Below are 11,612 nucleotides of genomic sequence, written 5' to 3' on the forward strand. Positions count from 1 at the left end.
ATCTACATTTGTATATATTTTCAATCAGACATTCTGATCACTTGACATTCTTGACTTCTCTGAGGTACCAGGACTGTTCTTCCCTTTACTCTCTTTTGATGTTTCCACTTGTCTGTCTTTCTTCCTGTTAATTACAGATTCAAGTGGGCTATGTAGTAGTTCATTTGTTTTCTTATCTTTTCCAGTGCTTTACCGATTACACTCAACAGAGAAACTGGCCTGTAGTTCAGAGCAATTTCCCAAACTCCATTCTTATTTATAGCCACAACATTTGCCCTCTTCCACATCCTTGGAATTACTCCTTTCAGCAGTATCCAAATGGACAGTACTTCAAGAAGCATTAAGTTTAATGCCTCCATGACCCATTTCTACCCATCTTTCTAATGAAAACTCCTCACAACTCTCGTTTCTCCTTTGACGGTTCTGTAATTTCACCTCTTGACTCAATGAACATATTTGGTATTACTGTAACTTCCACTATTTCTTGGAAACCCCACATTACAGGAATAGCTAAGTTTGCCTCTAAGAAACTGGGTGTCCTGTTTATATAGTGAAACTACTTTTCTGAACAGTTGCTCTGTTTATACAAGGGATTGATTCGTCATTTCTATATCCTTACTTGACAGAGTCAGGCTAACTTTCAAACTTGACCTACTTGCCCTATGCCACAATGATGATTCATTTTCCCTCTTCTATATGTATTACTTTGGTTTTTGCTCCCGAGAGTTGGCTGCTTGAATGCCCCCACCACTAGCTAGACCATACAATACTCGGCAAGCTGCTGCATCACATGATTATTGTGTGGCCATCAGCAACTCAAGGGTGAGCTGTTCTGATACCTGCTTCTTTCCATACACGTTGAAGCTTTGGAACTCTCTACCCTCTAAACTTTCCCAATAACTAAGACCTGGCACATTTCAAAAGACAGGTCTTTCACATCCTCAAAAATTTATAAATACTTTCCCTTGCCTTTTCTTTTTCCGTTTCATAGTGCTCTCTATATTTCAATTAAGGCCCGGCCTTGATGTGGACTTCTGTCCATGACTGGGGCCTTCAACATTAAAAAACACACCTTTCAGCACATGGGGAGACTTCATCAGGTACATGAACCTTATATAAGTTATTTTGTTAACAAGATGATTATATAATTTCTATTAATCTTTATACATCCAAAGACTTCTTTCCTCTCCCACCTTTCTAATGCTGGTGTTGTATTATCCTTCATTGTGAAAACACTTACCTCTCTGTACCTCCCTTTTTTACCTTGCAGTAATCATTCTTTTGCTCTATTCAAAAACTTGCCAGCTGAAATTATGCTTATAACTCCTCCACAGTACATCGCAGAACTGTCCCTTTTTGGTACTTTAAGTTGAACTACACACTCTTCACCCCTCCTCCTTTGTCAGTGACCCATGGTATCCATGTTTTTTCTATTCTGTACAGAAATAGATTTGAGGGAACCCTAAAAAGTATAGCAATGGTCCTTATTCTTGATATAGAACTCCTTTACCCAATCTACACTCCCAAAAAACCTAATCAAGTCTACATATTTTACTCAACTGTATTTCATCTGATGGTCCTCTGCTACTGCTAGTCCCCACAGTCTTACTCATTATGTGCTGTTTGTAGGTGTCATATACTAAAAAATTTTGGAATTTAATGGTGCTCATTATAAAGAGGACCAATACCTCTCCTTCTATATTTCTCTGTCCCTCCTTGGTATCATTTACCCATCTAAAAGAATAGGTTAGCTTTATTATGTGAATGTGTTTGTGTATAACATTAGTCATTCCCTTATCACTTTAACTTTCTTTAAAGCTGACCTGGTCAAAAGATCTCGGATCTCAGTCATGGTGATATCTGTAAAGTTGTTTTTATCATTGCCAGCACAGTAAACAGTGCCAACCCCTGTTGTAGCTGTGATGATAGTTTCAGGGTCATTGGCAGCCTCCTGAAGGGCTGCTACAATCTCATCAAACATCTGGATTAGAGCAAAATGTCCTGTTAGTAATTGCAAAAATCCTGAGGATGCTTCTGATAAATTGAATATTTAAAGAAATTCATGTCCATCATCATTTAGTTATATGGGCTGTAGTACACAGAGAGAAAATATGTGATGGATGATATTAAATGACTAATTTTGATAAAAAAAAAACATTGGATAGAGAATATTTAACAAGGTTACATACAATGTTTCATGCACATCAACTCAAAATTTCTGGGTTTTTCCTTAAAACATTTAAAGGAAACAAACAAAAATAATCTAAGCTGGAGCATATAGATCAAAGACACTCAGAAATTCATCTCTGGAATGTGTGGGCAAGGCAAAAGTATGTGCAACTGTTTATCATTCATTTCCAGAATTGGCTACACTGCTGTTGTTGGTGTCCTGCAAGCACTACCCATAATGGTCAATACCACAAATAATGAGGCCTTTACATTCAGTTTGATCAGTTGTAGTCATGCCATAAACAAGGTCACACCCTTGTCAACTCACACCAAAGATGAAAAGAGTGCCGTTATTCAATTTTTGTGATTTCAAAGTAAAAAAGACTATCAGAAATTCACAGGATAGTGATCATGTCTAGCCAACTCAGAGCACATTTGAATGGACTGAAATGTTTAAAACTGGTGATACAACTGATGACAAAACAGAATATTCAGAGTAATCATCCACATGAACCACCAACAGCAAGATCAACCAAGCTCATGAAATAGTTCTCAACAAAAGGGGAGTAACAATTATCAGCCACAAAACATCATGAAGTATATCAAGGTTCTGCCTGTGTAATAATCCATGCAAATAATAGAAAAGAATAAGTGCAAGCATTTGAAAATCTGTACCCAACCTCTGGACTGGTATGGTGATGAAGAACATCAGTTAACAACATATACACCACTCAGGCCAAACTTGGATCCATCATTATAAACCAGGAAGTATATGCCAAAGTATGCAATGGAAACACACACTGCCTCTTCCTTCAAAGTTCAAAACTCAGTCATCATCAGCAGGTAAAGTTATGCTTAATGTGTCCGGAGATTCTCAAATTCTAATTCTTGAACATTATCAAGCACTGTAACTGGTGCAGGGCATACCAACATGCTGTGGAATCATCTAAAGCCAGCAAATAAGGTAAAACAGAAAGGCCGTCAGCAGGGTTTTTTTAGCTGGTTGAAGACACTTTCCCTCACACCATTCATAATCCTCTAACAGTTGAAGTTTAAGGTTCTTGATCTAACATCATACAACCCTGACCTTGTTCCATTAGATCATCATCTGTCTGGTCCCTTAACAAAGTTTTGGAAGCTGCTGATTTGCCACTGATGATGAAGTAAAGGGGACAGTGCATGCATGGCTTCATGTGCAATTAAAAACCTTTTTTTGCTGATGGTATTCAAAAGGCTGCATAATGATGGACCAAGTGGACTGAAATGCAATGTGATTATTTGGAAATATGATATCTGTTCCATAGCTGTAAGCTGTACATACTAAAAAATCAAACATTGCAAATACTTTCTGACTTGCCCTCATGAATACTTTAAATTTCCACGGTAAATCTATAAAAGCTTGTGTACTGGTTAGTTTTTGAACCAAGCCTAATTTCCAGAGAAAAGAGTTGAATCTATAATTTCAAGAAAAGTAAAAAGCAATTAAAAGTCAAAATGAACAGTATGTTTCAAGAAAAAATTTTGCCAATAAGGGATATAACAAAGCCTCAAGATGTTATGTTTTGTGTTGCAACACTACAGACTTAAGACACTTAAGAATTAGGATATCAATTCATGACAGTGTTCATCATCCACCTTGACAAATGAGGATAACCATCCTTCCTATCCTTATGACACTGTTTAAAATTGCAACATACTTTCGTAAAAAAGAAAAATATCAAAATAGTCCATCACCACAATTTGAGTTATTTGTGTACCTTTTTAAATGATGTCCCAGCAAAATGCCATTCAATTTGTATGCCATGAGCTGATAGAAATACATTATTCTTTGTTCACTGCTACCCCATTATTCATTGCAAACACTATAAAAGTAGGTATTTCAATATGTCTGGTAGGAATTGTAAAGATACTCACAGGGTTACAGGATCTGAGGTTATCAAGTATGAGGATAAACCTGAGGCACTTAGAAGGTTTGATATTGTTCTGAAACTCATGTCTATTGCAAAATGTGTGGATCTTGCTCATCCTTTCTTTCTTCCCTTTATGTTTCTGATGCATTAAATAATCTCTCATCGATAGACGAGAATGTTTAAAAGATGGGATGCAGTGACAGTAACACTCCCTCACCATACCTGTAGCAATGGGTAATTATATTCTAATATGCTGATGTAGCTTTTAAACCTGGCATAGTATCTCTGACACCTGTTCTCGCCTGGAGCTCCCTCAAAGGGGTGGCCACAGCAATAGAGTCTCCATAACTAATGAACTCCAGTGCTGCTTCTTAGCCTTTAGTGCCTCACCCTTAACAGGCCACTGGCATAGGGCAACTCTAGTGCAGTGTTTGCTGAGACTCCTACCTAATGATCCTACCAAGTACTTCTACCATATGTCTACCTATGTCTACCTATGCTTCTAGGAAAGAGTAAGTGTAGTTTTACCCATGAGTTCAGCTTCTCTCAATTCTAATAACATCTACCTGTAGTCTGATTTTCCCAATTATATCCTTTAAACCTAGTTCCTATACATGAACTGCTACATTCATGTAAACCACTTATAATTCTGTTTTCCAAATGGACTATCCTTTTCTCATCCAAAGATGGTGCAATTAAATATTCTGAGAGCCTTACCCTTGCTTTGAACAGGTTTGCTATCACTGAAATCAAAAGATAACTTCTTTTCATCGATCTAAAATTTGATGAGTTTAAGGTGTGGCCAGATTGCAAAGCACACATTTAGGTCCTAAATAATCAGCATCAAAAATTTTCAACAGTTATAAAAGCAAGCACATATTCTAACACAGATCTATACTTCATATCAAAATATGTCAAGCTTCATTAAAAATTATGTCCAAAATTCAATCACATGACTTATAGTTAGCCATAAGTCTTTCAATGAAGGTATTCTTTAGTACAGATGCACTCTTCTATTCATATTTCAACTTTTTTCTAAGTACTCTTGGTTACACTTATCATTTAATCCCTGTGCAAAGCCAACTGAGTAGAAACAGAAATTCAAGTTCATAATGTTTAACATACTGAGATTTGACTGTCCACATGATGAGGAAAGAAAGGGCTAACAAGGAGACGAACTATCATTGAGAGAGAGAGGGCAATCGCTAACTGTTTCTCAAGTTAATGGATAACCAACTACAACAGGTTTACCACTTATGACTGCTAATGATGTACATCTAATACATGCCATCTAAGATAATAAACCAAATTCAGAAGTTATCAAATCTTAAAACATACCTTTTCATTAATAGCATTTTTTTTGCCAGGTCTATTAAAAGAGATGGTCCGCACTCCATGCTGAACACTGACAATGAGGTGTTCATATTGGAGAGTGTTTGTACTCATCAATCTAGATGTAACACTCCAAGGAAATTTATGTCCCATGGAAGGAGACTCACTGCTCCTTGACAACAATGATGGATATTCCAATTTTTTTACTGTGGGACTCCAAGGCAATCCTCCTGAGAAATTCTTAAGACATCCTACTCCAACACACCTGCACAAGAAAAAGGTGTCAACTTTATATCACAACTAGGAACACTAATTTTACAGTATAGGGACATAGCTATAATTCTAAACCTTAAGTCAAAAACTATGCATCTATCTAAGTTAGTCATCAAACCTTCAGCAAAAATATCCACTTTAATATACTGTATATTAAACAGGATTTTACACTAAGATTTACTTATGAAATTATTAGAAATCCAAAACAAAAAAATGGTGTCTCTGTAAATGCATCCATCACTTAATCTGATAACAAGTAAGATATATAATTCTGTTAGGGAATCATATCCCACTGTACAAAATCAATTACAAGTGAAAACAATCCTGTTACTAATAAGGACTCCAACCAGATAACGGCACCATTCTTACATAAGGAAAGATGTGCCAGTGTGTGCTGCTGTATCTCAAGAATCCAGATCAGATTTAACAACTTTTATATTGTTTTTACTGTGGTACACTGAAATCTTTTCAAACATCTTTTGTGCTGTTCTAAGTGTTCTGTTCATTATATATCATATTGTGGATTTGAAAAATGCTATAAAATAAGTAAAAACAAAGAAAAAATATTCTTTTGGGTTGTGTGAGCTGAAGGAACACAGCACAAATTGAAGAAACATAGAAAGACAATGGAAAACAACCTCATCTGGACAACACAACCTCTTTCAGTAGATGATCATTCTTCACCAGGTGGCAGGATGCAATAAATGACATCAAAATTAATACATTGGAAATTATGTCAAATAGTGGCTGCCAGAGAAAGTCAGTAGGGCACCAAATAGTTAGTTAGTGATCTCTGTTTCACAGCTCTTTCCAATCTCAACTTATTTCTTATCTCAGGATTAAAATTATTCATCCTTTTCATGCTTCTACAGCTTTGTTTTACTCTATAGCATACTATCCTTGCAAATTGAAATCAATGATATTACTAAGTGAGCTCATTTTCCGTGTTAGCGAGGTAGCGCCAGGAAACAAACGAAGAAAGAATGGCTCATCCACTCACCATACACACATATATACATAAATGCCCATACATCCACGTATACACACATATACATATCAAAATATACACATATACATACACACAGACAGACACATACATATATACACATACATATTCATACTGCTTGCCTTCATCCATCTTGGCACTACACCACCCCACAGGAAACAGCATCATTACCCCCTGCTTCAGCAAGGTAGCACCAGGAAAACCGACAAAAAAGAAGAAAAAAAAAAAAGCCACATTCCTTCACACTCAGTCTCTAGCTGTCATGGCCACATTCATTCACACTCAGTCTCTAGCTGTCATGTGTAATGCACAGCTTCCTATCCACATCCAGGCCCCATAGACCTTTCCATGGTTTACCCCAGACATTTCACCTTAGTTCAGTCCACTGACAGCATGTCAACCCAGGTATACCACATCATTCCATTTCACTCTATTCCTTACACACCTTTCACCCTCCTGTATGCTCAGGCCCCGAACACTCAAAATCTTTTTCACTCCATCTTTCCACCTCCAATTTGGTCTCCCACTTCTTGTTACCTCCACCTTTGACACATATATCCTCTTTGTCAATCTTTCCTCACTCATTTTCTCAATATGTCCAAACCATTTCAACATACCCTCTAATGCTCTCTCAACCACACATTTTATTTCCACACATCTCTCTTACCCTTTCATTACTTACTCGATCAAACCACCTCACACCACATACTGTCCTCAAACATTTCACTTCTAAAACATCCACCCTCCTCTGTACAACCCTATCTATAGCCCATGCCTTGCAACCATATAATATTGTTAGAACTACTATTCCTTCAAACAAACCCTTTTTGCTCTCTGAAGAAATTATTATAACAGGAGGAGCATGATTTGAAGCACCACATTTTATGTTACAATGATAGGTGATGATAATGGGAGTTATGATGATCTGGAACAACATGAAGTAAAAGTGAAGGAAATTCTTCTAGAAATCAAGAGAAGCTATACAAATCTCTCTTGCCATTCCCTGAAATTTATGTTTACAATATTTTCAATGTTAAAAAAAAAATGTCAGTTGTGGTATCATTCCCAATAAGTTGAGGGGAAGTTTCTTTGCTAAGTGTATGTAATGTCTGCTGAGTGCTTTCTCACTAAAAATGCATGCTACCCAATCAATTTGGTGAAAGGAAGATGACAACAATATATTTGAAATATATTGAGTACAATAATGTGCTGAATAATAAGGTAAATCTCATCCTCTACATGAGATCAGGCAAGGTCTTCATAGATTCTGTTCATTTACACCTGTGTTTCACTGAATTTTACCACACATCTCTCTTGATATACCATACCCCTTACCTCACTTTTCACAGGAAAAATAATGTAACAAAGCACGCTCCCCTAAACTAAATCACATATGAGTATAGAGTCAAGTAATATCATTTTCATTCAAATCCATACCTCAATTTTGTGATGCCCCTTTATTCCTAAACCAGAACTACGTCAGCAATGGTAATATATCAACATGTTCATATCCAGCAAAGTACAGTCGGCACCATGGTGAAAAAATGCAACCAGTAGGCTTTTAAGTGCACAAATAAACCAAAGGAAAATAACTTTTATCAAATTTTTGCTTTTTCATGGGCTGAAATAAAAAAAATCAACTACACATCAAAAACTGATAAAACTTACCTATGGAGATTGAACAGAGAGCGAGCAGTATACATATTGTTAATCAGCATATGAAGTCACAGTATCTTTGTATTGTGTTGAGGGATGAGGTCACAGACTCTATCTGTGATGAAAGGATATAAATTAGAGGAATCTTATTCTAAATGTATTATATAGATGATCTTTTTTTTTTCGTACTATTCGCCATTTCCCGCGTTAGCGAGGTAGCGTTAAGAACAGAGGACTGGGCCCTTGAGGGAATATCCTCACCTGGCCCCCTTCTCTGTTCCTTCTTTTGGAAAATTGAAAAAAAACGAGAGGGGAGGATTTCCAGCCCCCCGCTCCCTCCCCTTTTAGTCGCCTTCTACGACACGCAGGGAATACGTGGGAAGAATTCTTTCTCCCCTATCCCCAGGGATATAATAGATAAATAAATAAATAAATAAATAAAATGGATGTGGACAGGGTGCTGCAGTTTTAGTGCATTACACATGACAGATAAAGACTGAGTGTGAACGAATGTGGCCTTTTGTCTGTTTCCCTGGCGCTACCTTGCTGAAGCAGGGGGTAGCAATGCTGTTTCCTGCAGGCTGGGGTAGCACCATGAATGGATGAAGGCAAGCAAGTATGAATAAGTACAAGTGTATATATGTATACATCTGTGTATGCATATGTATATGTGTATATGTTGATATGTATATGTATATCTATGTATATGTGCATGTATAGGTGTTTAAGTGTATATGTATGTAGATGAGGGTGGATGCATTGGAAATGAAAGCTTGAGGACAATATGTGGTGTGAGGTGGTTTGATTAAGTAATGAAAGGGTAAGAGAGAGATGTGTGGAAATAAAAAGAGTGAGGTTGAGAGAGAGCAGAAGAGGATGCACTGAAATGGTTTGGACATATGGAGAAAATAAGTGAAGAAAGATCTTACTTTTTATATCACAGACAGGTACACTCTCCAAAAAAAGTGTCAGCTCCCAGGCCTGAAGCTTCTAATAATCTACAACTGGCTGACTGAAATTAAAACTTGACTTAGCTGCCAACCTGATGCTGTTTACAACTGCATCAGGTTGGCAGCAAAGTCAAGTTCTAATCTTGGTCAGCCAAATGCACATTATTAGAAACTTGCTTAACAAATTCTGCCAAACATGTGATACTTGAGTATCCTTCCTGAACATTTACTGCCTCTTAGTCATGGTAGATTTGATGTTCACTTCTTGAAGAATCTGTATGGTTTGCAGCATCTCAACACAATTTTGCACAACTAAAAGGTCACATTATCCTTCATGATCTGCAGATCTTAAATCAAGACTTCTAATAACATTACCAGTCCATAATTTCATTATTATGTATCTGGAACTAAATTTATTCTTCAGAAGTTCCCATGCTTTAGGATAGCCTACTTCAGGACTCCTCACTGCATAGCATTCAATGGCCTTACAAGCTTTCCCAGGAAAATACTCCAACTGCCTGTTAAACTTTGTTGCTGGGTCACAGAGGTATTTCCAAAACATTGGTAGAATGCCTGCATGGACACCCAATACTTGATTGGGTCATAAGAACATACGAAGTGAGGACACTGCAAGAGGGCTATTAGGACCATGCTAGGCAGGTCCTGAGTCTGTCCATCCTACAACAAACCGCGTGAACTCATAAACGCATCCAACCTTCGTTTAAATCTACCTAAAGACCTAGCTTCCACTTCCACTACTGTACTTCGCAGCTTATTCCATAAATCTACTATCCTATTCCCAAACCAATACTTACCCACACCCTACCTGAATGTATTTTTTTCTGATCTAAATCCATTATTTCTTGTCCTATCTGGTGGCACCATTCTAAGAACTTTATTCATGTTACCTTAATTAATGCTTTTCACTCATTCTAAAACTTCAATCAAATCCCCTCTAGCCCTCCTCCTCTTAAGTGAGTGTAAATTCAGTCTTTTCAACCTTTCTTCATAAGTGAGATTCTAATTCCTGGGATCATTTTTGTCATTCACCTTTGTACTCTAAACAATCTATATCAACTGCATAGTATGGAGTCCAAAACCGTACTGCATTATCCATATGTGGTCTCACCATCGCAAGATAAAGATGAAATAATACTCTATGAGTTTTACTGCTAACAGTCCTACTAATGAACACTAACATCTTATTTGCCACTTAGAAAATTTAATAACCATCCGTGCCTTGGGGGGTTCAAAAATGTCAGCAGGTTCCTTTGGTGATGTTGGAACAACAGCAAACAACTTTAAGAATAGTTGCTGCTGCTTCAGAAGCTCCTTGGCCATATGCACCTTGAGGTTTAGAATGCTTAGCTAGAACATCTAACTCATCATGGGACTATTTATTCCACTGATCCTCAATTCTCATGAACGTGAATGCTACGTCACCTGCAGGATCACCCCTGGTGCCAGACTCCTGGTTTAATCACTTCTGAGCCTCGGACGTGGCTTCGCCCAGTCCTGATACCTATTAAACCCAACCAATCTGCAGCCTCTGGCTCGAGCGTTCACCAACATATCACAGGATACTTCTCTGTGGCTTTGTACATACTCTATCCCTACCCAGAAGATATTTCAATCTTATCTCTAAAGATACTGACAATAACTTCGTAAAGGAAAAAAAAAGTTCTGGCAATCATTAAGTCAGTAACAGGTTATTCGACCCGGTAACTGTGTTGCTGTGTCAGCCATTTCCACCGGTTTGTTTACCTTTGTCAGCTGGGGTTGTACAGGCCAATGCCTCACGCGATGGGTCTTACCCTATCTAACATGAGCGCCACCTGTTAGGTATTATGTGACTTAAAATATTTATTATTACAGTATTTAAATCCCAGAATTCTTTCCTCTCTGACATTAAAATCCCTGGTCTACTCTTTTTTTTTGTTGTAATTAATGCATGCATTGTATTATACCACAAAGGAAGAAAAGCTGGACAAACTCACACACAGACACAAAAAATATATAAAAAAAAAAAACAGTTTTCAAATATCATACATAAAATAAGTGAATTACATGCAACAGACACTTAATCAGTGTGGCTGAAGGCCTCAACTCAGGCTGCATGCTATTTGGCAAACTAAGCCACACATTTACAACATGAAAAAGTTTCAGGATCCATAGTGAACACATATTGATGTCAAAGAATTAAGCTCCTCACAGAATGAAGCAAAGGCAGTAATATCCATGCAGGTAATAAAGAGTAAAATCATCACAAGATAAAACCATATATTCTTTGATCCAGTGCATATTAAACTGAAAAAT

At 37.3% G+C, this 11,612-nt stretch overlaps 1 protein-coding gene across 4 annotated transcripts in view; it reads right to left on the minus strand.

Moving 5' to 3' along the window:
• LOC139749802 (enoyl-CoA delta isomerase 2-like) overlaps positions 1–11,117 on the minus strand; it is a 31,407-nt gene extending 20,290 nt beyond the window's left edge. The window contains exons 1-4 of one of the 4 annotated variants that reach the window (XM_071664070.1): positions 11,061–11,117; positions 8,359–8,461; positions 5,418–5,676; positions 1,824–1,981 (exon numbers count right to left, since the gene is read on the minus strand). In XM_071664070.1, coding sequence (XP_071520171.1) covers positions 1,824–1,981; positions 5,418–5,676; positions 8,359–8,408 — 467 coding nt within the window. In that variant the 5' untranslated portion in view covers positions 8,409–8,461; positions 11,061–11,117. Of the gene's footprint in view, positions 1–1,823; positions 1,982–5,417; positions 5,677–8,358; positions 8,462–10,739; positions 10,927–10,951 lie in introns of those variants that run through there. The other 3 variants (XM_071664071.1, XM_071664068.1, XM_071664069.1) reach the window with 3 other exon arrangements.
• Between the last annotated feature and the right edge of the window lie 495 nt (positions 11,118–11,612).

The sequence above is a fragment of the Panulirus ornatus genome, chromosome 8, assembly GCF_036320965.1.
Source record: "Panulirus ornatus isolate Po-2019 chromosome 8, ASM3632096v1, whole genome shotgun sequence".
Classification (NCBI taxonomy): domain Eukaryota; kingdom Metazoa; phylum Arthropoda; class Malacostraca; order Decapoda; family Palinuridae; genus Panulirus; species Panulirus ornatus.